At 38.0% G+C, this 27,618-nt stretch overlaps 1 protein-coding gene across 4 annotated transcripts in view; it reads left to right on the top strand.

Annotated features, from left to right (window-relative positions):
- The window catches only part of Usp34 (ubiquitin specific peptidase 34), a 193,959-nt gene that overhangs the window by 101,469 nt on the left and 64,872 nt on the right, over nucleotides 1–27,618 (top strand). For all 4 annotated transcript variants that reach the window (XM_036201252.1, XM_036201253.1, XM_036201254.1 and 1 more), the window contains 12 exons: nucleotides 3,383–3,508; nucleotides 5,293–5,415; nucleotides 5,521–5,604; nucleotides 6,798–6,884; nucleotides 14,155–14,355; nucleotides 16,611–16,693; nucleotides 22,794–22,834; nucleotides 22,985–23,109; nucleotides 24,485–24,637; nucleotides 25,428–25,532; nucleotides 27,116–27,171; nucleotides 27,256–27,376. In XM_036201252.1, the coding sequence (XP_036057145.1) occupies nucleotides 3,383–3,508; nucleotides 5,293–5,415; nucleotides 5,521–5,604; nucleotides 6,798–6,884; nucleotides 14,155–14,355; nucleotides 16,611–16,693; nucleotides 22,794–22,834; nucleotides 22,985–23,109; nucleotides 24,485–24,637; nucleotides 25,428–25,532; nucleotides 27,116–27,171; nucleotides 27,256–27,376 (1,305 nt within the window). The remainder of the gene's footprint in view (nucleotides 1–3,382; nucleotides 3,509–5,292; nucleotides 5,416–5,520; nucleotides 5,605–6,797; nucleotides 6,885–14,154; nucleotides 14,356–16,610; nucleotides 16,694–22,793; nucleotides 22,835–22,984; nucleotides 23,110–24,484; nucleotides 24,638–25,427; nucleotides 25,533–27,115; nucleotides 27,172–27,255; nucleotides 27,377–27,618) is intronic.

Below are 27,618 nucleotides of genomic sequence, written 5' to 3'. Positions count from 1 at the left end.
CTCTGTCCCTTCAGCCAACTCTCAAATAACACAGAGACTCATTATTAATTATTAAAGCCCGACCTTAGCTTAGGCTTGTTCCACTAGCTCTAATAACCTTAAATTAACTTGCTTTAATTAATCTATGTTTTACCATGTGGCTTTTTACCTTTCGTTCATCTTGAACTTCCTGTTACTGCTCCATGTCTCCTGACCTCTCCTTCCACCTTGATTATCTCCTCTTACTCCTGCTCTCTGCTCGAAGTTCCGCTTTCCCTCCTGCCTAGCTATTGGGTGTCCAGCTCTTTATTAAAACAATCACAGCAATATAGCTGCCTTCCTGAGTGCTGGGATTAAAGGTATGGACCACCATATCTGGCTTTGTTTTGATTCTTAAAGGATGGTATGATTGGGTGTAGACAGAATTTTCTCTGCCACTTGTTTGTTCCCAAATACCTAGCAGCTGCTTCTCAAATAATTGACTCCGAGGCTTAGTATTACTAATAAATGCTCAGCTGGTAGCTCAGGTTTATTACTATCTCTTACACTTAAACTACCCATGATTCTTTTTTTTTTGAGACAGGGTTTCTCTGTATAGTTTTGGTACCTGTCCTCGATCTTGCCCTGTAGCCCAGGCTGGCCTTGAACTCACAGAGATCCGCCTGGCTCTGCCTCCAAGTGCTGGGATTACAGGCGTGCCCACCTCCGCAGGCCATGATTCTTATCTGTTTAGCCAGTGGCTTGGTGCTTTTCCCAGTGTGGCATTCTCATCTTGCTTCTCCTGTGTTTGGCTGGTGACTCCCGACTCTGCCCTTCCTCTGTTTCATTTTTGAATCTATTTTATCTTCTTGAACATAGGATTTAGCTTTTTCTTTTGCTTCTTCCTTTTCATTAGAAATTGTCACTAGAGTTACCATTAATAACCATACAGCATAGTCTTGATTAGGCTGTTGTTAGATTTCCTCTGCCAAAGGAATTAACCCAAAACACTCAGGGGGACTCTTTGGACAAGAGCGGAAAAACACCCACATTCTTGATCAAAATATCGTTAGAATGATTTCTAGGCCATATACTAATACTCTTCTCCTCTGACACCTCTTGACCCCATAATTCAGTTTTACTTGGCCTATGCTAGTCACATTCAACAGATAATCCTCAACACCAATCACAGAGTATACCTACACTAACAAGATCTAGTGAAATATTTGTTAATCAATGAAATGTTTTCTCTCTGGTTTAGGCCACACTCAAACTTAACCTGCTTCATATTTTATGTCTTTTTAATTCATACTAGGACCCTAGTTACATAACTTTGGGGATTTTTCTTTCTACAGATCCATTTTTATATTCAGAATCAAGTCTTTTTGTATGTATGTTTAATAATTGCATTCATAAAGATCATTTAATAATTACATTCACAGAAATCAGAGGACAACTTAATGGGAATCAGTCCTTCTACCATGTGTGTCCTGGGTTCTAATTCAAGTCATTATTGGGCTTGGTGCCTCTACCAGCAAAGTCATTCCACACCTCTAGCACCCCTCCTTCCTTATCAGCCTATAAAAGAACTGTTGTGAAGAAAGGAGTGCCTTCAGTTTTGTGGGTGTTTTGTTTTTTTGATTACGTTTACTTATTTGTGTGTGTGTTGGGGGGAGGGTATGGGGTGCATAGGAGGTCAGAGAACAGTTTGTAGGAGTTGGTTCTCTGTTTCCACCATGTAAGTCCTGGGGATGAAAGTCAAGGCATTGGGCTTGATGGTGAAGAACTGTCTCACCAGTTTTATTATAGAGTTCTCAGTGGCACTTTGCCCACAGATCCAGAAGAATTACTCTGGGATTGCAAGGCCAAGTTTACCATAGATTCCTAGTTCTAAAATTCCCTTGTCTTCAAAATACAGTTGCCATATCTGTATTTTTCTCATGAACAAATTCAGCTGAGAAATGAAAATATGCAAAAAAAAAAACCCATTAAGTTGGGACTTGCGTCATCAGGCTTGTGCAGCAAGCACATTTATCTGCTGAGACATTTTGCTGGCTCCTATAGTCCAGTCTGTTCTCACATTTGCTATGTAGCTGAGGCTGGTCTTGAACTCCCAATCCTTCTGCATAGTCGTCCCCCCCCCCCCCCAAGATATTGCTAGATAACACAACTTGACTTTAAACTGAAACTGACCTCCTTTAGCTTCCTGGCTGCTAGGATGCATACAAGCTTTCCCATGCCTTTTATATAGTAAGCTTATAAAAGCACAGATAATGGTGTGTTTATAGATCCTAGAACCAAAACCCCACACTTTCAGAAGGACCACTCCATACTAGGTTAAAAAGATTATGTCAATTGTAGTGTGAATTCTAGTTGGTCTTAATAATAAAAACCCAGAGTCAAATATGAGGGTGAAAGCTGAAAGATCAGAGCAGCAGAGCCGCCAGCCACTAGAAAGCCTTCTTACATCTGTGCATTGTCAGACAGAAAAGGGGCTGAGCTCCTGTCTCCGCCCGCCTTATCACTTCTTCTCTCCACCCAGCCATTTCACTTCCTGTTTCCTCTTCCCAAGTGCTGGGATTAAAGGCATATGTGCCTCCCAAGTACTGGGATTAATGACATGAGACCCCAAGTGCACTATTAAAGGTATGTGCCACCATTACCTGGCCTCAAGTAGCCAGCTGTGTACTCTGATCTCCGGGCAGCTTTATTTGTTAATAGAACAAACAACATATCACCACAGTCAGTAGATCTTAGTTATTTATAGACATAGAATATTTCTTTGGTATTGCATGCATTTTATTATTAGCCCAGGGAATCATTGTAGTTGAAGCAATAGCAGTATAATAGTAATAGACGTATATTCTATGGTAAATACCGGGGCAGTAGGTTTTATCTTTTTCTGTACATTTTCTCCTGCAGTTGTACCTTAATTCAGCAGTGAGTGGAAACTTGCTTCTTAAATGTGTTTGAGGAAACATCCTTTTTTCCCCCCCGCCTTTTGGTTTACTTGCTCACCTTATTCAACTTAGGTTTTATTAAAAGCGGATTCTTTAAAGTTTTGAGCTTTCTTTTAATACTTGCTCACATATAGGTTAAAGTTTAAAGTACCAGTCTTATACCTAGAATGATAATTTGCAAAGAAGAAATAGGAAAGAGACTTGAAACAGATGATTAGACTTCTGTTTCAAAAGTTGCTTGAGGAAAGTGATCAGCCATCGTAGAAAATGTTGATGAGGAGTTGAAAAATTGCTGCTTCTTCATAGCTGTTTATTTTCTTGAATACATTTACCATGAGAAATGTGGTGCTAACATTTCAGACTTTTTTAAAGTGAGGGTAGGAAATTTTGGCAAAACAATTGAACTGAAATTTAAACTTTAATTCTTCTGCTCTATGTTGATAAAATCGTTCTTATTTATTTAGAGTTTGAAATGTGAAGAACTTCATCTGCATGCAGAAAATCTGTCAAGGCGTGTGTGGGAGTTGCTGATGCTTCTTCCTACATGTCCAAACATGTTGATGGCATTCCAGAGTATTTCAGAGGAACAGGTGAGCCCACCAAGTCTTTGTACTCCTTGTTTGGTATCTTGTGTGCATATGTATGTCAGAGGTCATTGATGGAATCCCTGCCACCCCCGTGTGCTTCCCACGTCTTGGTCCCTCTGATTGTCTTCTCACGTAACTTATAACTTGATTAGGCTTAGTTGACCCTTGAGCCAAATGTCTCCTCCTATCTCTGCCTTGCCGATGGTAATAGTACTGACGTGTGATAGCTATGCCCAGCTTTTTCAAATGGTGCTTGAGATCCAAACTCAAATCTTTATGCTTATGTGGAAAGTATGTACTAACTGAGCCATTTCACCAACCCCTCTTTGCTAATCTAATAGGAAAAAAGGTGTCAGTTTAAATACCCATTTTTTTTTAAGTTGCATAACATATTAAGTAAAATTTGAAGGATCTTCTGTTAAATTAGAAAAATAGAGATTTACCTTTTTAAAAAAGATTATTTCTATGTGCATGAGTGTTTTGTCTGTCTATATGGCTGTGCACCATGTGCTTGCCTGGTGCCTGCAGAAACCAGAAGAGGGTGTTGGATCCCCTGAGCCTAGAGTTATGGACAGCTGTGAGGTGCCATTTGTGTGCCAGGAAGTAAATCCAAGTCCTACAAGAGCAATCAGTGCTCTTAAACACTGAGCCACCTCTCCAGCCCTGGATTTGCTTTTTATTAAGGAAGTTTTAAAAAGATTGCATGTTTTGAATATTTCCTTTGGACAACAAATGTAGTAAAGTTTAGGTAAATATAATGTGATGAAGTGACATCCATCAGACCTTGTTTTAGATTGTTACACAAATCAAATCACATAATTGGGAAAACAAGGCACCATTTAATATATCTTTGATAATTTTCTTCTGTGTCACTTATATAAGTGATATTGGATTTCATTGTAAGAATGCCTTTACAATGAAAGGTTAATTTAACAAAAAAGATTTGTAAATCAGTGATGGTGGTCCATGTCTTTAATCCTAGGACTCAGGAGGCAGAGGCAGGCAGATCTCTGTGAGTTCGAGGCCAGCCTGGGCTACAGAGTGAGTTCTAGGACAGCCAAGGATGCACAGAGAAACCCTGTCTCCAAAAACAAAGCAAACAAACAAACAAACAAAAGGCTTATGTTTATTACTTTCAATGATATATTCTTGTGCATGGGTGTGTGCACTTGAATGAAAGTGCCTGGGAAGGCAAAAGATGGTGTCAGATCCCCAGGAGCTGGAGTTACATGTGGTTGTTAGTCACCCTACATTGGTGTTGGGAACAAACTCAGAGCCCCTGCGAGAGCAGTATATACTCTTAACCATCGGTCATCTTTCCATCCTCAACGTTCCTCTCCCCCGCCCCCCCTTTTGGAGACAGGGACTTACTATGTAGCCTTGGCTGGCATGGAACTCACCACAGAGATTATAGGAGTTCTGAACATCTGACTTCTCAAATTGCTTGAATTTAAAAGGACTGGTCTAGAATGTGATTGGTGACCACTTTAGTAATAACATTTCAAAGCTGCATGTTTATGCAAACATTAGTTCCTGAGTTGAGAGTAGAAACAGCAATGTTCTAATTTAATTCTTTTTCCTATGCTTTTTGTATAATTTTTAAATATTTATTGAACAGCATTTAATGCATAGGTTTTTGCTTTAAATATGCTATTAGTACCATTTTTGCTTCTTGTCTTCTTATATTTAAAGTATATATAGTATTTGTATTTTATACTAATGTTCATTTCTGTGAGCTCTAGGACTTTAGAGTTGTGTTGATAAACTTTTTCTTTTTGTAATTTAAGAGCAATGATGGACTTAATTGGAAAGAACTTCTCAAAATTAAGAGTGCTCATAAGTTGTTATATGCTCTTGAAATTATTGAAGCTCTGGGAAAGCCTAACAGAAGAATAAGGAGAGAGTCAACGGTAATTAAGTTTCCTTGCACTCCACCAGAATTCTCAGTCGTGTTCTTTTATTCTGGAGTACGGTGTTCTGAAACCTCCCTGTCTGTGTCCTTGCCTTCCCCACAGGGAAGCTACAGTGATCTGTACCCAGATTCCGATGATTCAAGTGAAGACCAGGTGGAAAATAGTAAAAGTTCCTGGAGTTGCAAGGTTTGATCATAATTGGTTTTGAAAAGATTGAGAAAAAGTACTCTTTGGGTTCTATAAATCATTATTTTAAGGTTAATTTTCAAAATTTATTTTACTTTTTATGATTTTGAGTGTTTGCCTGCATATGTGTATGTTGTGCACCACTTGCATGCAGTCCTTGTGGAGGCTAATCTGAGGGCTCTCCAGATCCCCAGGGGCTGCAGCTAAGAGATGATTATGATAACCCTTTTTGTAGGGACCTGGGTCCTTTGCAAGAGCCACAAGTGCTCTTCATCACTGAGCATCTCCAGCCCTGAAGGGAAGGGGAGGGGTAACTGAAGGGAGTGGGGAGAGACAGACAGACAGACAGAAAGTATGTATAGAGGAATGAATGAATGAATAACTAACTATTCATAGAGGCCAGAGAAGATCTTTTAGTATTATCCTCACACTTCCTTTGAGACAGGGACTCTCATTAGTTTGGAACTCATCAGTTAGACTGGACTGACTGGCCCGCAAACCCTAGATTTCCTTTTGTTTCTGCCTTCTTAGTGTTGTGGTTATAAGCACAAGCACACAACACCATGTCTTTAGGTGGGTTCCATGGATTGGATTTAGTCCTGTGCTTACAAAGCAAGGATTTTAGGGACTACTAAGCTATCTTTGTCTTTAGCCCTGCTTAATTTACTCTTTAAAGGGTAGATGAAAAATTACATTTTACTCTAAATCATAATGTAAAAAAGATTGTTTAGTGCTTTGTTTCTCTTAATTTTAGCACCAATGTTTATCCCATTTCACTGTCGTCATTGTCTCCCGTTCCTCCCAACACACATTGAAATACTGTGTTTCGACTACCTAGTGTCTGAGGTTAGATGGCTACCAAAATAGTGAAGTTGTGCTCATATATTTTTAATAAAATAAGACTTTAAAATTTTCCAAAAACATTTTATATAGGAATTAAGGGTGGTTGTGGCACACACCTTTAGTCCTAGCACTTGGGAGGCAGAGGCAGGTGGATTTCTGAGTTAGAGGCTAGCCTCGTCTACAGTGAGTTCTGGAACAGTTAGGACTACACTGAGAATCCCTGTCCCAACTCTTCCCCAAATTATTTTTATTTGTAGACAGTGATTTCTATAGAACACAGATGTTTATAATAATTGCCACTATTCTGTTAGCTGATTTTCCTTTATCACTGTTCTCAAACTTGCTTACAGTTTGTTGCTGCTGGCGGGCTTCAACAGTTGCTAGAAATATTTAATTCTGCGATTCTAGAGCCAAAAGAGCAGGAATCATGGACTGTGGTATGTAAAGGCATTCTTCCCGACTAGTTATATTTGTTACCTTATTTCAATCACTTCTGTTTCATTGACAAAGTAACTTACTATGTACTTGACTGTAATAAAATTGACTAAGACATATAGTAGTAAGTAAAAGATCTGATGGGTTGATAATAAATTAAAATTAGATAACTGCATGAAGCAAAGGCAGAATGTTATTTTTGGTCTGGGAAGATGGCATGCCATGTAAGCCTGAAATTCAATCACTGGAATCCATGTAAGGGGTGGAAGAAAAAACTAGCCTCCACAAGGTTGTCTTCTCTCTTCTGACCTCTACACTTGACTGCTCACATCTAATCCCTAACCCCCACACAGGCACACAGAGTAATACATTTTAAAAGACAGCTATGGAATTTATCGTTGTTTTCTTTTTTTGAAGTTTTTTTAAATTTTATTTTTTATCATCATTAATGTTTTGCCTACATGTATCTGTGTGAGGGTGTTGGATCCATTGAAACTGGAATGATAGGCAGTGGTGAGCTGCCATGTGGGTGCTGGGAATTGAACCCAGGTCCTCTGGAAGAGCAGCCAGTGCTTTTAACCACTGAGCCATCTTTCCCGCCCCCCCCCCCCCCACCCCCGAGACAAGGTTTCTTGGTGTATTGATTGTCCTAGAACTCTACCAGGCTGACCTCGAATTCAGAGATCACCTGTCTCTGCCTCCCGAGTGCTGGAATTAAAGGCATGTGCCACCACCACACACCCTTGAAGTGACTAGTGCTAAATTTACTCAGAAATATTAACAAGTTCGGTGGTAGTGGCGCACACCTTAAATCTCAGCACTGCACACCTTTAATCTCAGCACTAGGGAGGCAGAGCTTGGCGGATCTCTGTGAGTTTGAGGCCAGCCTGGTCCACAGAGTGAGATCCAGGACAGCCAGAGCTACACAGAGAAACCCTGTCTCGGTGCTGCGGGAGGTAATATTAACAAGTTCATAAGCAATTATTTTTCTCTTAGGTTGATTAAATCATTTAGTATTATTTATATGGTTTTAACGTTTTCTTGCTTTCTTTTGAGTTGTAGTTGTTTGTCTTTTAAATCATGGTCTTCCTATGTCCCCCAGACTTTGACATACTCTGTATTCACTTGTACAAACTTGTACTCACTGTACAAACTTGCCATCTTCCTGCTTTGGCCTCCTGAGTGCTCAGATTACAGGTGTGTGCTACAATGTCAACATTCTTTTGCTTTTTCAAAATGATTTAGGCCAGGAGTGGTGGTGCATGTTTTTAATTCCAGCACTTGGAAGGCAGATCTTTGATTTCAAAGCCAGCCTGGTCTACAGAGCAAATTCCAAGACTTCCAGGGCTACACAGAGATCCTCTGTTCAATAAAATAAAATAATAATGATTAATTCATATATATGTGCTTGTTTGTTATAGTACTGGGAATTAAATCTAGGCCCTTTTACATGCCCAAGAAGTCTTTTACCACTGATTTCTGTTTGTAGTAAATGCTTTCAGTGTTGTTAAAATTGTTAACATTTGTTCTGACCAATTCTGCCTTTATAATAACAGTACACAAAAAGTGTTTCTATACTATACTGATTGATCTTCCATGGGCTCAAGACACTGAGAATATAGTAAACCTTTCCATTTTTATAATAATTAGGAGTTTCTCCAGTTCTTTTTGTAATATTTCATATAAGCATTGGCCCTCACTTTAAAAAACAAACAAACAAACAAACAAACAAACTTCAGGAGGAAAGAAAGAACCTTGCTTTCTTACCACTATTAATTTTAAGAAACACTTTTAACATTAGGAAAAGAAAGTTACTAGTGCAGTAGTCAACTTTATAGTGGATTGATGCAGTAATGCTGTCCAAGGTTTTCAACTAAATGCAAAGCAGATAATTTTTATTGGGAATTCAAATGTAGTGTTGACTTGTTTGCACTTGGCTTTTAGAATTACTTGCTGTGACAGGCCAGCATCAGTTACCCAATGATACTGTGATCTGCTTTGTGCAGTTGATTCTTTCCTACACGTTTTAAGGATCTGGTGACTGGTAGCAAATTCAGATGACCAGGTTTTCATGACAAGTGTCTTTACTGGCTGCTGTCTCACTGGCCCCTCACTTTGCCCTTTAAACTTTGCAATCCAAATAAAAAATAGTAATGATCTCTTGAGCATCTTTTTCTGTGGTGTTAGTCATTTATGAGTGTGTGCATGTGTGTATGTGTGTGAATTCGTTATTGCACCTGTGAATGTTCCTTTACCTTTTCAGTCAGGCAGAAAGACATGTATCAGTTGATGAGTATTTGCAGTGTTTCTGCTTGGGGCCTTGTGGCTGTTACCAGTATATTGCTGTGATTGTGGCTTGGCTTGGTGTTTGGTTCAGAATATCATTGCTGGAGCTAGTAGTAATTTTCTTGAATATGTTAAGAATCAGCCAAGTAGAACTACCATTTATATTCCAGCCAGTATTGTATTTCTTGGTTTCCATACTAAGGGTATTTACATTTTCACAGCTTAGGGCCTGTCAAGTCAATATGTTCCCCTGGTGTTTATTTAGGTTTTCCTAATAACCAGGATGATTGTTTATTGGCCATCTTATACCTCGTTTGCATACATGTCAATTCAAGTCTATTGAACCTTTTTATTATTGAGTTTTAAATGTCCACTGTGTATTTTGGATATTGTTTTCTTAGCAAACAGGCTTTAAAACACTTTCTGCCAGCAATTGGATAGCTAACCCTTTCCTGCTGTGCTGCATGCAATGTATCCTAATTTTGGTTTAGTTGTATGTCTCTGTGACTTTTGTGGTATTGTGTAAGTGATGGCAGTGAAGATTGATGATCATTTTCTAGTTTTATTTCCCCCCCCCCCCCCCCCGAGACAGGGTTTCTCTGGGTAGTTTTGATGGCCGTCCTGGATCTCGCTCTGTAGACCAGGCTGGCCTCAAACTCGGCAGAGATCTGCCTGGCTCTGCCTCGTGAGTGCTGGCATTAAAGGCGTGCGCCACCACTGCCCAGCTTTAATTTGTTTTTTAATGCTTTCATTATTTTTAGGGAAAGTTTTGTTGATGTGAGTCATAATTCAGTCATTTTAAGAGTGTTGTAGTTTTGGAAGCATCTATTCTTGTGAAATGCTCAAACATATTTAAAAATGCAGAATACTTTTCACCTCCAACGTTCTCCAATAGTTTGCTTCTAACAAAGTCACTCTGAGGATCTTAATTTGCTTTCTCTTACCATACATTAAACTTCAGTTTATAAAAATTTATAATTGGAGCAATACTTAAGTAGTCTCCTACATTTGCTTTTTGTTTCAATGTGTTTTGATGTTCAAGAATATACTTTAGTATTCAGTGAGTTTTTATTGTTGATGGTGATTATTTTATATACCACAGTTGCTTATCCACTCACTTGTTGATGGGATCTTTGAATTTTCAGGGGTTTTTTGTGTGTTTGTGTGTGTGTGTGTGTGTGTGTGTGTGTGTGTGTGTGTGTGTTTTACTGGTAAAGAAGCTATGGATTCATACATAACTTTTTTTGGTACATTTGTTTCTGGGTAAATTCTAGGAAATGAAATCACTAAGTAATTTTGAAAGTGAAAATTTAAATTTACCAGCAGCTGCCAGACTGTTTTGCAGTCAAGATCTACTGTGAAACATAAGGAGAATCTCATTTACTCTACATTCTTACCAGTAGTTGCTTTTGATCAAGTTTAAAACTTGAGACTTTTTGTTTCTAAACAGGATTTCTCTATGTAGTCTTAGCTGTCCTGGAACTCGTTCTGTAGACCAGGCTGTCCTGGAACTCACAGAGGTTCTCCTTGCCTTCTGAGTGCTGGGATTAAAGGTGTGCACTACCACTACCTGGCAAAATTTCAGACTTTCAAGAGCTGATTGTAGGTCACTTGTTTGTAGAGTGTTTGCTTATCATCTATGTGGCACAGGGGTTCATCTCCAGAACTGCAAAAAGCTTTTAAAGATTTTGTTTTTTCTTTCATTAGATAGACATATAGTAAATGTTTTTGGCTTCTATATTGATGGGTCTTACTCTTTGATTTGTACTTTAAGCTGACCTTGAAGTTTCATTCTGCTGATTTAGCCTATGTTTTGGGAACTTCCATTCGTGGTTTGACAGTATCTTTTTTGAGGCAGGAAAGTGTTGTAAATTCTGGGTTGCCTTCCAAGTCCCTACATAGCTGAAGGTGTCTTAAACTCATGTTTTCACCTCTCTAGCACTGGGATTGATTATAGGTGTGAGCCACCAAATTTGCTTGATTCTCTGTTGGGAACCCATCTCGGAATTTCATGCATGCTCAGCAAGTACTCTGTTTAACTGAGCTACACATGGAGTCCTTAACAAAATTCCTTTGCATGTATTTATTCAATATTTATTTAGTTTGTGCATGTTACATGGTCCTGCTTGTGCCTTGGCCTGGTCAAGGAGGTAAGATGACAACGTGAGAGTTGGTTCTCTCCTTCTACTGTGTGGGTTCCAGGGATAGAAGTCAGGTCATCAGGCTTGCTGGCAAGCACCTTTACTGACTTCACCTATTCCACCAGCCCAATAGTATCTTCTAAGAAATGTTTTTATTTTCACGGACAATTATAATTTTATTTAAGAAATATATATTCCAAGGTCACAAATATTGTTCCTTCTATATTTTTGTGTGTGTGTGTGGGGGGGTGGAGATGTTTATGTATGTGTATGTCATCTGCATGTGTATCTGCCAGTATGCTCTCCATTGTACCTGTGTGTTGAGGCCAGAGGTTGACCTCACGTGACTGTTGCTGTCCACCTTAGTTTTTGAGTCAGGGTCACTCATTGAACCTTGAATTGGTTGGACAGTGAACCCGCTGGGTGTACTGTAACCTGTCATCACCCTTGACTTTGTGGAGGTGTTAATGGGTCTGAACTTAGTCTCTCCTGTATGCATAGGAAACACTTTACTTACTTGGCCATCTTTCCAGCTTCCTAGCCTCTTTTATAGTTTTATTTGCTATGTGTAGTGTTTGTTATATTGCATTTGAGTTAGCTTCTGTATGTAGTAGATAAGATTGAATTAGTTTATTTACTTCTTACATAACTATCTAATGTGACTAATACTTGTTGAAACAATTTTCCTTATTTTTAATTTGAATTATATTGGTGAGATTTTGAAGTTTAGTGACATGGCTTTGCTATTGCTCAGGGAAGGGTGCTGGTTTGGCAGATGAATGTAAGTGTGTAACTTAGCCTCGGCGCTGGAAGAGTAGGAGGCCAGTGGGTTACTGTAGTGACACTTCTGAAACTCTTCGGCTGCATATAAGTGACACTCCAATTAACTGATTAAAGAAAGTTTCTTGACTTGTTATTAGAGCTTAAATTCATTGTAAATTTTATTTGTTATACTACTTATTCTTCTGTATGAATATTTATATTAAATACATATAATATGATAAGTATAAGATTTTCAGTTGAAGTATCCTTTAGAGCATTTGGGAATCCTATGGTCTCAAAATATTAAGACTGATCTACATAGCAAGATCTACATAATGAGACTGGGTCTTTAAAAAAAAAAAATTGTTGCCAGGCGCTGGTGGTGCACACCTTTAATCCTAGCACTTGGGAGGCAGAGGTAGGTGGATCTCTGTGAGTTCGAGGCCAGCCTGGGCTACCAAGTGAGTTCCAGGAAAGGTACAAAGCTACACAGGGAAACCTTGTCTCGAAAATCCAAAAAAAGAAAAATAAATTGTTAATATGGAGTAGTCATATGTAATAATTTATTCTGCAGCTCATCATATTGGTGAGTGGGCTGTTAGCTATTTGTTGTTACTGTTGCTTTAAAATGACTTTTTCCTTGGCCTGGAACTCAAGCTCTAGCCTTGAACTCAGATGAACCTACCTCTGCCTTCTAGGTGTAGGGATTAGAGATGTCCACATCCATGCCTGGCCCTTTGTTGGCATTTTTAATAATTAAAAAAAAATACATTGCTTGCAGCATATTTTCCCTAAAATCCTGTGGATTTATCTATTAAGTACACTTTATAATAATTTCATCAAAAACAAATGTGTTGTTTTTAATTTATATATATATATATATGTGTGTGTGTGTATGGATATATATATATATATATATATATATATATATATATATATATATATATATATCCTCACACAATTTATATTTAAAAAAAAAATTGCCAGCCTTGGCTACCAATTGAGTTCCAGGAAAGGCACAAAGCTATACAGAGAAACCCTGTCTCGAAAAACCTAAAAAAATAAAAATAAAAAAATAAAGTTAAAGTAATAGCCATAGCTTTTGGATGCAAACTTTCTGTGCTGACCACTGTATTTATTTGAGTCCATGGCGAGTGTCTAGAACCTGAAGTGAAAACTGACTGCAAATCAGAATGAAATGGATACCTTACAATCATATTTTTTTAAAGATTTATTTATTTCTTATGTTACAGAAGAGGATGCCAGATCTCGTTACAAATGTTGTTAGCCACCATTTGGGTGCTGGGGATTGAACTCAGGACCTCTAGAAGAGCAGTTGGTGCTCCTAACCTCTGAGCCCTCTCTCCAGGCTGAAATGGATGCCATATTTGATTAATCAGTAACTCTCTAGCCTTGTGAATTGTATGGAGGAATTAGTTGTGATGAGAAGACTATAATATTTTATGTACTTTAATCTTTATTCTTTATTGTTATTATTTGTTTTTCAATTTGTTGAGACAGGATTTCACTGTGTAGCCCTGGCTCTCGTAGAACTAGCTCTGTAGACCAGGCTGGCCTTGAGCTCACAGAGATCCCCCTGTCTCTTCCAGCCTTTATTATTGTGGAATTGAAACTAAAGTGTAACTATGGGGCATGCTCAGTTGAAAGCTCAGTTTGTTTATGATCCATGGAAGTCAGATACTAATGCCCATTTACCAATGTTCTGCTATATACAAAAGAATAGTTTTCTCTCTAATGTGCCATATATAATTTACCTCTCTCAATTAAGCATAGACATTGAGTTATAAACTCTAGAGGAATGTTTAAAGGGGCCTCTCGGTGATCGAAATAATTGCTATGAAAATTATCTTTGATCTATTCAAAAATTATCACTTTAAATGCAGAACTTCCTTTACCATTCACATTTATGAACTCAGTGGCTAGTAGTTCATTTTGAGAGTTTAAATTGTAGTGGAGCATTTTCTTAAAATAGTTACATAATTTTTAAAAGTCATGTAGCACATCGATGAAAAACTATCATATAAATGAACATAGAGAGCTGACATTGTTTTCTCGTTTACAGTGGCAGCTAGATTGTCTTGCTTGCTTGCTGAAATTAATCTGCCAGTTTGCAGTAGATCCGTCTGATTTGGATTTAGCTTACCATGATGTCTTTGCCTGGTCTGGCATTGCTGAAAGCCACAGGAAAAGAGCCTGGCCTGGAAAATCAAGAAAGGCTGCTGGTGATCACACCAAGAGTCTTCATATACCACGATTAACAGAGGTAAAGTTTAGAAATTAATGTTAAATTGTTCTAATGAGTTCTACTTAAGTTTTGAGAGAGCATGGGGTTTGGTTTTTACAAAGTAAAGAAATACACTAACATATAAATACTATTCTGGATTACTGTGATACTACCTAGTAACTACAGCAGTGTTATATAAAACTGTAATAATTTTCTGTTCTTCATTTAACAGGATTGCATGATGTGTCAATTTAATATGTTATCTAACATTACACTTACTTGTATTACTAGAACTTTATAATTCACATTCCATTCAGAAAAATAGGGAAATGATAGTAGGTATTTCAACACAGGAAATCTAATAAAAGATGGATTTCACACATGTGTGTGGAAGTGCTGAAGCAACCCAGGCAAAGCACTGTTGGCCATTCCTAGAGCTGGATGTAGATCCCTGTTGGAGCTAGTAAGGAGTCACGAGCTTTCCCAAGAAAACCTGTTGGACTGGGTTCAGGCTTCTGAAAAATGGGGTTTGCTCCACTATGTCTTGATTCTCAGAGCAAATAAAAGCCAGTGAAAGGAGTTCTTTGAGAAGCTGAAGACTGGGACTGCAGAGCTGGCTCAGTAGTTAAGAGCATTGACTCCTCTTTTAGAAGACTTTAATTTGTTCAATACCCTCCTCTCACATAGCTCATAACTGGCTCCAGGGAAACCCAGCTCCCCTGACCTCTGTGTACCTGCATACATGTGATGTACGTGTACACACACACACACACAGTGAAGCCTGTTCCTTCTGGACCAGCGCCTCTGGAACAATGCTCACAAGAAAATGAGCACTATAATCTAGTGTGACAGGTCCTAGTAGGACTGCAGCCGTCAGGGAGACTCTTGATTGTCACTGCTTACAATCAATGTCCTAGTGTTTGCGTTCTACAGAAAGTGTAGAGAATGTTAGTTTAGAGATGTCGAGAAACAGTATAAAAACTAGTACATCCTTCAGCTTAAATACAGCTCATGGGCCAGGAGTGGTGGTGCACATCTAGGATCCTTGCACTCCAGAGTAAGAGGCAGGCAGTCCCAAGCCTGTGCTACATAGAGGGATCCTGTCTTTAAGGGGGTGGGCAAGTGAGAGAGGATATCACTTTGATTATTCTCTGTTCAGATAATCAGATGTACACCCTTCATTACCCCTGTTTGTTACTGGGGAGTGGGAAGAGACGAAGATTACTTGGTAGTGAAATCTCTTCCTCATTCTGTCACCCCTTGAGAGGCACACCTCGTCTCTAGAACACCAGAGTGAATTGGTACAGATAGAGGAGTTTGGTGAACATAAGATTTAGAAACCATTGATATAACTGGGGACCTAAATCATGTTTCACTTTTGCAATGTTAAGGGTTAAATTGGAAAATTAATCTTTCCTATTATTGTAGATTACTTGTATTGTAGATCTCTTAAATATGAAGTTTTTTGACTTCTAAATGCATTCCAAAGTATTTTAGTGGGAAATACTACTTGATAATTTCTTTAATGTTTCTATTATGTTTTTACCAGAAATAATCTTTCTCATTATAATATAAATAATCAAATTGATTGTGATTCTTTCCATTAACTCCTGAAATAATTTCCTTTAAAAAATTTACTTTTATGTGTATTAATATTTTGCCAGCATGCATGTATGTGCACTGCATACATGTTTGGTGACCAAGGAAGCTAGAAAAAGGCATAGGATCCCTAAAACTGGAATTACATACAGTTGTGAGCCTCTGTGTGGGTTCTGGGAACTGAACATGGGTCCTCTTCAAACACCGAAGGTGCTCTTAACCTATCTCTCTAGCCTCTCACTTAATAATTTCTGTGTTTATTGATATTTATTAGTGATTTACTCTTTGAGATTTGAATAATATAAATGTAGACAAGTATTTGTGTAAAATAAACTTAAGTATTTAGAGTGATAAATGCTTAAATATATGCAACTACATGTTGTACTCTAAAAACTATGGAAAATAAATTAGAATATACAAATGAACCTTGCATCTAGTCAAACAGGCCTGACATTTATACCTGTACATGCTTCTTTTTTCAGAGCTTTTTCATTAGGTGTTATACATCAAGGAAACAGTCACGTATATATTTCTTAATTTATTTACCAAAGCAGCTGTAGCTTAATATGCATATCAAAGCCCATGAGAAATGAAACTTCCTGTTTGTGATTTTAGGGGAGGTGGGGAAATGAAAGTACATTTTGTATTTTGCTCTATTCAAAGATTTTCTTCCCCTGATGTTTTTGTTTTTAAAGGTGTTTCTTGTGCTTGTCCAAGGAACCAGTTTGATTCAGCGACTTATGTCTGTTGCTTATACTTATGATAATCTGGCTCCTAGGTATGCATTTTTATGTGTTCTATATGTGTATATATGCAGTTACGAAACTTCAATTTTGAACTGGCCATGGTGGCACACACCTCTTTTAGTATTCTGGAGGCCGAGGCAGATGGATCCATGTGCATTTCTGGTTTACATAGTGAGTTTCCTGTCTCAAAAAAAGGAAAAACAAAAAATAAGAATCTTTCATTTGGGGGCTGGGGAGATGGCTAAGTGGGTAAAATGCTTGCTGTGTAAATGTCAGATGCTGGGTGAGGTAGGGTGGAGGGTCACAAGAGCTCAGCCAGTCCACTCAACACAGCAGTCCAGCTTTAGTAAGAGAGAGAGACTCCTTCTTAAAGGTAAGGACAAATAATAGAAGACACTTGATAGTAGCCCCTGGCCATGCCTGCATAGACACCATATAGATTAACACAGTGAACAGCCACTTCCTTTTGAAAAACGTCTAACACCAAAGTTCCTAGGATTTTCATAATGTATCGCCCTACTTTTCACCGAGACTTGCCTATCAATACTTGTCAAGCTTATGTATCCATGAGTATTTCTGTTTGTAAATTCTAAGGAATTTCATGAATGTAAGTTGTAGACACTATGACTACCTAGAAATACTTAGATATTTGTCTCTTTAAACTAAGGATATTTTCTCAATAACTAGACATGTGTGTTTGTGTGTACACATGTGTCCGTGTGTGTACACTAGTGAATGTTGGTGTCAGCAGGGATCTGAAGATTTCCAGTCTTCTGTAGCTGGAATTATAGGTGCTTGTAAGCTGCCTGTTGTATGTGCTAGGCACCGAATTTGGATCCTCTGAAAGCGCAGCAAGTGTTCTTACCCACTGAGCCATCTTGTCTAGCCCTGAGTAAAAACAAATTAACTTGCATAATTCAACATTGAATTTGGAGAGATGGCTCAGTGGTTAAGAGTGTGTACTGTTTTTGTGGACGACTGGAATTTGGTTCCAACATCCATGCCTGGAAGCCCACAATTGCCTATAACTCTAGGTTCGAGGGTATGGTAGCCTCTTCTAGTGCTCGCGCTCTCTCTGTCTCTGTCTCTCTCTCTGTCTCTGTCTCTCTGTCTCTGTCTCTGTCTCTCTCTCTCTCTCTCACACACACACACACACACACACACACACTCAAATGTTTCTTTCTTTTTTTTTTTTTTTTAAATAGTGCTAGGCACTAGACAAGCATTCTACCATAAACTAAATCCTCAAGCCCTTGTTAATATGGGTAAGTTCATGCAGAGGCCTCAGCAAGGTGGTGATGTCTTACTTTATTGTTCTTCGCCATACAGCTTTGAGACATAGTATCTTATTGAAATAAAAATTCACCTTTTTAGTCAGGCAGATTTGCCTAAAAATTCTGGAGCTCTACCTGTCTCTGCCCTCCAGTGGTGAGATTACAGACCAATGCATCCATGCCTGTCATTTTTTTGTTTGCTTGGGATTCAAACTCAGATATTCATGCTTGCAGAGCAGTGAGTGTTGCCCAGTGAGTTATCTTCTCAGTCTCTTAATAATGTTGTTAGTTTATTCTTGTCTCAGCATCATGTGATGCTGTTGTTGTCACCACCCTCCTTCCTTGTCTGAAGTGGAGGCATCTACCTATCCTCTGCTTCATAGTACTCATATTTAGTAGTATAAGCCAGTTTTCTTTTTCCCCTCCCTCCTTCCATCCCTCCCTCCCTTCCTTGTTGTTGGTTTTTGTTTTTGTTTTCGAGACAGGGTTTCTCTGTGTATCTTTTGCACCTTTCCTGGATCTCGCTCTGTAGACCAGGCTGGCCTCGAACTCACAAAGATCTGCCTGCCTCTGCCTCCCAAGAGCTGGGATTAAAGGCTTGCATCACCACTGCCCGGCTTTGTTTTTTGAGACAGTTTCTCAGCTCTGGCTATCTTAGAACTCACTCTGTAGCACAGGCTGGCCTTGAACTCACAGAGATCTGCCTGCCTCTGCCTCCCAAGTGTTTGGATTAAGGTGGGCAGCAGCACTGCCTGGTGCTTTTTTGTTTGAAACATGATCTTGCCAGCTCTGCCTGATCACAGTCTTGCAATTCTCCTTCCTCAACCTGTGGAGTGCTTGGAATCCAGCAGTATGCCCATTATGCCTAACTCCGGCCAGTTTCTGTTTTGTTTTAGAATATTTTTAGTAGCAATAGTCCAGAAGTGACATGTTTTTCCTATTATGTTCTGATGATGCCCTTTAGTCTACTGATGATAGTAATTTGAGAGTTAATCTGGCTTTTCCCCATTTTCTTTGCTAAAAACTTCCTTTTTAACAAGCTGTCAGTTTTAAGACATGAAGTTATAAGCTTACTATTTTGTATAAAATCATAAAACTTAGTTGACTTGCTTTTATCAGTAATTTTTCCTTAATTAAATGTTAACATTACTTTTACTAAATGTCGATATTCCTAATTATTGGTATTACTTCAGTGTCTATTGTTGAACAACACATTAAATAAGGAGAAACAGTTTCCTTGTTATTCCTCTATATTAGTATTATTTCGATTCATGGATTTGAAGTATTTTATTGGGTGTAATGGTGTGCTTTTAATCCCAGCACTAGGGAGGCAGAGGCAGGTTCAAGGGAGTGAGTTCTGAATGGCCAGGGCTGTTACACAGAAAAACCCTGTCTTCAAAAACCAAATATATATGTACATATGTATGTATGTATGTGTATATATTATATTGTATATAATATATAGATATATTTAATGTCAAATTCTTTATTGGCTTTATTCCTTTTTGTCAAATTATACACGTTGCCTTACAAAAGCCATTTGATACTTGTTCTTGTTTACCTTTGGGGATAGCCCTATTGTCTGAGGATAAGGGTTCCTCTTTAAAAAGTATCTCAGCTCTGTCCTTTTGGGGCTGGAGAGATGGCTCAGAGGTTAAGAGCACTGACTGCTCTTCCAGAGGTCCTGAGTTCAATTCCCAGCAACCACATGGTGGCTCACAACCATCTATAATGAGACTTGGTGCCCTCTTCTGGCCTGCAAGGATACATGCAGGCAGAACACTATATGCATAATAAAAAATATCTCAGCTGGGCAGCAATGGCTGAGGCAGGAGGGTCTCTGAGTTCAAGGCCAGCCTGGTCTCCAGAGCAAGTTCCAGGAAAGGTGTAAAGCTACACAGAGGAAACCCTTTTTCAAAAAATAAAAAATCCCAAAAATAAAAATAAAATAAAATAAAAATATCTCTGGTATATTGTAGGTTTGTCTTATTTCTGCCTTCAGTCCTGAGATCTTTCAAAAATTTATGCATATGTATGAGTACCTGGAAGTATGTGTGATAACTCGGATAGCTCAGGAGGTGGTTCAGTCATTTTGGAAAGATGCTCTAGTTTTGCTTGTCAGAAATCTCGATATTGACCAGGCATGGTGATATATACCTTTTATCCCAGCATCAGGAGGTAGAGGCAGGTGGATCTCTCAGAGTTCAAGGCCATCCTGATCTACAGAGCAAGTTCCAGGACAGCCAGGACTGTTTCACAGAGAAACCCTGTCTCAAAAAACAAAACAAAACAAATAAACAAAAAAGAAATATTAAAATTGTGGATGTTTGACATTTTCATAATTTATGTTTTTTCCGTGGATGGAACTAGAAGTATGTGTGTAAAACCACAAAAGCTATAGAGGTGACTGATCAGTTGAGACTATTTGTTCCATGATCAGCAGGTTCATGCGAATCTCAGCACACACTTAGGTGGGCAGCCCCCACACATCTGTTCCATAAGTACTGAATGGACAGAGATAGGAAGGTCTGTGGAGTGTCTTGACATCTAGCCTAGTCCAGAGTATCTGAATCCTGTGTTCACAGATAGGTCCCACATCAAAGGAAAGTGGTAGAAGATGATACTGCACACTTTCTTTTGGTCTCTGCACGAGAGTAAGCCTTCATCATACTTACACATACACCAGTAGTACACAGTCAGTAGAACATAGAACTTACACAAATAAATGTATAAATAAATTCTTTGTTTATGGTTCGAATACAACAATATCCCATTTATTTGGACTACTTTAGAAAGTTGGAAAATGCAGAAAATTTTAATATAGAATTTCAAATTATGAAACAGGTTCACCTGGGAGATGATGGTGCATACCTTTAATCCTCACACTGGAAGGCAGAGGCACGTGGATCTCTGAGTTCCAAACCAGCCAAGGCTACAGCCTTGTCTCAAAAACAAAAGAAAAGAAAAGAAAAAGAAATGGATAGATTAATATATGGTGACCTAGTTGTATATCTCTTATATAATCATATAAATTACGTTAGACCATGAAACTAATTTTCAAATATTCCATAGCATGTTTTATTGGACTGAACTTTCTTGTACACAAATAGTACGTATAAGTTTGATGTAATCATTCTTAAAACAATCCATTCCAGAGAGCTTATTATAATTTCTGCAAAACTCCTTCACTCTCATGACTTCTTCTGTTGTCTGACTTCTATGCTGTAATGTTTTCAAAATCCTTCGTCCGAGGAACTAGGACAAACCTTTTTCCTGTTACTAAAATTTTTCTAATGCATAGATGAGCATTAAACGTACAAGACAGGCATAGATTGCTATTGAGGTAAGTGTATTGTGTCATTATGGGTTATTACAATCTAAACATGAGATCCAGGTGTTTGGGTGCACTTCTGTAGTGTCAACTACTTAGAACCTGAGGCTCAAGAGTGTTGGGAGGACAACACAGGCCAGGGCTGCATCTTAGAATCCTGTTTTTGTTTTTTGTTTTTAATTTAAAACAGAAAATCTGGGGGCTGGAGAGATGGCCCAGTGGTTAAGGGCACTTGCTGCTCTTCCAAGGGGCTGAGTTAAATTCCCAGCAACCACATAGTAGCTCACAATCATCCATAATGAGATCTGGTGCCCTCTTCTGGCTTGCAGACACACATAGTGGCAGAACACTGAATACATAATAAATAAATAAATATAAAAAAACCCAAAAAACAAAAAGAATGAGAATCAGCAAAATGTAAAATTGAGTAAAAGCACTTGCCACCAACGATGCAAGCTGACACACTTTCATACAATGGTAATCATTTAAAAAAAAATCAACCCACTTAACCAAATATCAAAATTCTTGATTAATATGTTAATATGTCTCTTTTAATGTATAAGTGAGTTTTAATTTCTTTAAAAGGTCATGTTGGGGACCAGCAGTATTGTTCAGAGGGAGGATGAAGGTACTAGACTACCTAGAACCTACAAAGTGGAGGGAGGAAAGTAGCCTGGCTAGGCCAAAATTCTCCCGCTTCAGCGTCTTAATTAGCTGGAATTACATGCCTACGGCACCAGCCTCTTTCATTTTTATTTCATTTTGAAATACACTGTTATTTTTTTGTTTCAAGGACCAAACCCAGGGCCTTTTACTTGCTAAAGCAGGAGTCTGCCACTGTGTGCCAGAGACACAATGCCAGCAGCATTATACTTCAATCTGGTTGTTTTTTTTTTTTTTTTTTTTTTTTTTGGTTTTTCGAGACAGGGTTTCTCTGTGTAGCTTTGCGCCTTTCCTGGAACTCTCTGTAGACCAGGCTGGCCTCAAACTCACAGAGCTCCACCTGCCTCTGCCTCTGGAGTGCTGGGATTAAAGGTGTGCGCCACCACCGCCTGGCTGTGTTTTTGTTTTTTTATGGTTTTTCAACACAAGTTTTCCCTATGTAACAGTCCTGGCTGTCCTGGAACTCACTTTGTAGATCAGGCAGGCCATGAACTCATATGCCAACCTCTCCCTCCTGAGTGCTGGGATTAAATGCCTGTGCCAGCATTCTTGGCCAGTCATTGTGTTTTTATTGCCGTGTAATTCCTATGCTGTGCAACAGAACTTAAGATTCATCTCTCCTGTTTGGATGTCTTTCTTTGACAACAACCCTGTACTGCCCTCTCCTTTATTCTGTCCTCTGAGAACCATCTTGTTGATTGGACAAGTATTTCATTTACAGGTTCAAAGTAAGTGATACCATACTCTAAATAGTAATTTTCTTAAATCAGTTTGGAGTGGTTATATAAAGTTTAAAGAATATATAGTAATTTTTACATCATTGCCAATTTTAATTAGTGATGATAGCATATTTTTGTTGTACAGGGTTTTGAAAGCTCAGTCTGATCACAGGTCTAGACATGAAGGTAAGAGCTCAACAAAGTTCATTGTGTTTTTAAACATAATTTTTAATAAGTAAAGTGTATAATAGATGTGGTGTGAGATATTTTGTATTTAATAATGAACACTGTGTTTTTATTGACACAAACCTGTAGAATGCCTTTAATTTCTCCTAGTTTCCCATTATTCAATGTGGCTCTTGGTGAGCTGGGCTCATTGCTGCTCTCTAGTGAAATCTAGCCTTGCTGACAGTGATCATTTACAAGATTGGCTAAAGAAATTGACCCTTCTTATTCCTGAGGTAAGGTAAAAAAAACAAAGATTGCTACTTTTCCTTTTACAAGTTTGTGTGTTATTAGCATTGTTAAATAATATCCATAATGTTAAAGAAATGCCAAGATTCTATTTATCATTACATTACCTATTTACCTCTTAGATAACGAATCTGATCATTTAAAAATGTGCATATTATACATTCTGTGTCATTCATATTTGTTATTTTTTAAATTGTGTTCTATTGTGGCTATTTTAGGTGGCCACTGTATCACTTGGTATCTGTGAAGTGTTGTGATTTAAATACTTTCATAAATTGCTTCTGGTTTTACAATGTTTGTCTTGTAATTTATGTTGTAAGTAACATAATAATGAAACCCTTTAATCCTAACTTTTTACCTGTATATTTTTATATTTGTTTCTGCTTTATAGCCATAAATAGGCATTTCTTTAACAGAATGTAAGCATATACTGCTGTGCACTATTGGCTACTTTTTAAGATTGTATGTTGCTTATGTTAATATGTGTATGATCAGAATATTATGTTTACAAAACTTGCTAGGGCTGCTGATGCAGTTCATTAGTAGAGCACTTGCTCTTCTTACATGTGCAGTGTGCAAGACTGTGTTCAGTCCTCAACAAAACATGCATGACCTTGCTAAAGAAGTCAGGTAGCTCTGTGGTCTTGTTCACCTGTAGTCCCAGCCCTTGGAAGGTATAGGCGAGAGGATAATGACTTCTAGGCTAGTGTTTTGGGTGCCACAGGCAACATTAAACCCTGTTTCAAACAAACTGTTACCTAAAGTTATTTCTACTAACATTATCCTTCTTCCCTCTCCTTTCTTTTCTCTCTTCATTTCCTTTATTCTCACTTTTTTTCTTTCCTATTTCTTTCCTCCCTTCTGCACGGGCGCGCACGCGCACGCACACACACACACACACACACACACACACACACACTCTCACACACGCGCACCTTGTTCCTTGTTCATATATTCAGCTTCCCTCTCTCCCTCCCTTTTTCTCTTCCTCCCACTATTCTGGGTCTCAAATCTGAGCCCTCCCCCCATATGCTATACATCTTCTCTACTGCTAGATTACATTCTCAGGAATTCTATTTGGTTGGTTTGTTTGTTTGAAGACAAAGTCTCATGTAGCCCAGTGTGATCTCAAGATTGATAATGCAATTTAGAACAAGATTAAATTCTTGAGACAATGTGGACTCTAGCTCTCTATATAGCTGATCATAATATTCCAGTGATGGTATTACAGGCCTACTACACTACTACCTGATGGGTAAAATACTGGGGATCAAACTCAAGGCAAACTCTTATGAACTGGTCTATGTCCCTAGCCTGGGAGTCGCTTTTAAATACTCAAATTGTCCCTTTTGTCCCCTTTAGACTGCAGTTCGCCATGAATCTTGCAATGGTCTCTATAAGTTATCCCTGTCAGGCCTAGATGGGGGAGACTCGATTCACCGATCCTTTCTCCTTTTGGCTGCCTCTACCCTGTTGAAATTTCTGCCTGATGCTCAAGCACTGAGACCTCTTAGGGTGAGATTTTACCTGGCTGCAGTTTATCATTGTGTACTTTGTTCTTGTGGTTACCTCCTGTCTCTGTGGAAGTGGAGTCCTGGCATTGTAGGTGCACACCAGGTGCTTGTTTAATCACACCAGTCTCACTGTTGGCATCACAGCCACTAACAGTATCTGTGTGTTTTGATTTCAGTTTTTTGGTCATGAGAATGCTAATTTGGAAATACTGTTTGTCCCTACCAAGTTGAAAAATGATGGTGTAGCTCCTTTCCTCACTAAGTAACACATTTGTTTTCATTTTAATTCACGTAATTTTCAGATTTTTTAGTTTTTTTTTAAATCTAGTGTTAACACTAATATTGTAAAAGCTTTTACCACATAATAAATTCAGAAGGCTGCTAATAAATATTTTTAATAATTTATAAAACTGTGTGATGTGGCATTTGGATGTTACCTCTGATTATATCTTTTCTAGTTAATTGGAGATTGTTTTTCTTTTCTTGTTTTTGTTGTTGTTATTTTTGTTTTGTGTTTTAAAACAGGGCTTTGCTCTGTCCCCCAACCTGAGCTTGAACTACAGGATGTCTGCCAACCTCTGACCTCAGAGTGCTGCCATTTTGTGATTGTTTTTCTAAAAGTTTCCTTATTTTCTGAGTTCATAATTTTACAAAATTCACCAGGAATTCATCTTTTCTTAGAGTTCAAATAGTATTGAATTGTGTAGGCATTTTATTTCATAAAGTCTGTTCTTGTTTAAATACGTTATAATTTTTAAAATGATTTCACAATGTAAAATTTGTTTTAATAGATAGATGATTATGAAGAAGAACCGATGTTAAAACCTGGATGTAAAGAATATTTTTGGTTGTTATGCAAATTAGTGGACAACATACACATAAAGGACGCTAGTCAGGTATGTTCAGAAAAGTCCCTGTTATGTTGTCAATGGGCCCGAGCTGTGCATGTGGGTGTTCGTGGTTTTTACTCATCCTTTAGTGAGGGCATGTGTACTGATGTTTAAGTAGCGGGTGCTGTCCTAACTCTTCTGTTGTATTAATACTCTTCTGTTCTGTCCGTTCTTATTTTTACTTTGACTTTAACTGTTAAAGTATACCTTCATTCTTAAGCATCTAAAAGTACTCTTTACCAATCTAAGACTTAGAAAACCTTAATTGGGAAGTGATACATTTATTGCAAACACTTTACTTTTTTTTTCTTCCTAACTGTAATCAACACTTTACTTTTTAAATTATGTATGCCAGCATAAATGCTGTGTTCATAGAGGCCAGGAGAGAGGAGCTTTGATTGTCATCCTGTGGGCCATAACCCCTTGTAAGTCAGGTATCTTTGGTATCAAATATTCATATTATGGATTCATAACAGCAAATTTAGTTATGAAGTAGCAACAAAATATGTTTGGGAGGGTTATCACAACATGAGAAACTATATTAAAGGGTTGTTGCAGCATTTGGAAGGTTGAGGACCACTCCGGGGCCTAGAGCTTCAGTTATAGGTGATGGTGTGCTTCCTTATTGTGAGTCCTGGGGACCAAACTTGGGTCCGCTGGAAGAACCACATATGCACACCACACTTGGAGCCATTTCTCCAGCTCTGAGAGTTGTGTTTTTAAGTTATATATGTATCTTTTTATAAATAGAGGTGGGTTTAGAGTCCTGGTATGTAAAATAAATAAAAAGTTATGTAAATATGTGAGGATAAAAATTATGTAGAAATGGAAATTATTTTAAACTAAATAGAAGCTAATATAACATTTCCTTTCCAAGAAATAATTGCTTGAATTAAAGGTATACTCAACTACATCTAGCTACAAATAAATTTTAAAACAAATAAATTTTGAAGATAAACTAGCTGGTCGGCAAGGGCGCATGCCTTTAAACTCAAGAGGCAGAGGCAGGCAGTTCTCTGTGAGTTCGAGGCCAGCCTTGGCTACAGAAAAAGCTCCAGGACAGGCACCAAAACTACATGGAGAAACCCTGTCTGGAAAAAAGCAAAAAACAAAACAAAACAAAATTAAAAAAAAAAAACAAAAACAAAAAAGGAAGAAAAAAAAAGACAAAGCTTTCGTATCTTCTCAGTTGTTTACTGCTCATAATTTTCTATAAAGGCTATCATAATCTTTTTATTTTAATGACAGGGTTTCTTGTGTAGCCCCAGCTGTCCTGGAACTTGTTCTGTAGATAGACCAGGTTGGCTTTGACCTCACAGAGATCTGCCTGTCTCTGCCTCTCAAGTGCTGAGATCAAAGGAGTGTATCACCACTACCTGACTTACCATGATTTTGTTTTGATGGGTCTATTAGTGATGTGTTTAAAACTATAGTTTTTTAAATTGATATCATATAGAAGAATAGGTATATTGAATTTACAACTTAATTTGCAAAACACAACTTTTTTTACATATAAGGAAATGATGTTTTTCTAATTTAACACCAAAAATAAAAATGTATTTGAATTTGTATTTTCTTTTTCTCTCAAGACAACACTCCTCGATTTAGATGCTTTGGCAAGACATTTGGCTGACTGTATTCGCAGGTAAAGTTTGATGCAGAATTAGCAATTACATTATTCAACAAAGATAAAAAATATCTTTATCTTTTATGTTCTTTTTATTAATAGTAGGGAGATCCTTGATCACTTAGATGGTACCATAGAAGATGATGGGCTTTCTGGACTTCTAAGGCTTGCAACAAGTGTTATTAAACACAAACCACCCTTCAAGTTTTCAAGAGAAGGACAGGTATGTTTTAAAATGTGTGGATACAATACAATTACAGCTTCTTTTTACATTGTGCAACTATATATGCAAACACAATTTGAGCTTCATGATGAAGTCTGAATAAATTACCATTGAAAATAGGAAGCTTAGAATATATAGTTAGAATGTAAAAACAAATTTTAATTCCTGCTACTTAGTGGAACTTCTGCTTTAATGTAGCCGATGTGAAAATGTTTCCACATGTCTTTTCTATTGTGAGTAAT

Source organism: Onychomys torridus, chromosome 10 (assembly GCF_903995425.1).
Source record: "Onychomys torridus chromosome 10, mOncTor1.1, whole genome shotgun sequence".
NCBI classification, from domain to species: domain Eukaryota; kingdom Metazoa; phylum Chordata; class Mammalia; order Rodentia; family Cricetidae; genus Onychomys; species Onychomys torridus.
The sequence above is the reverse complement of the archived record's forward strand: the minus strand, read 5'-3'. Positions and strand labels throughout refer to the sequence as shown.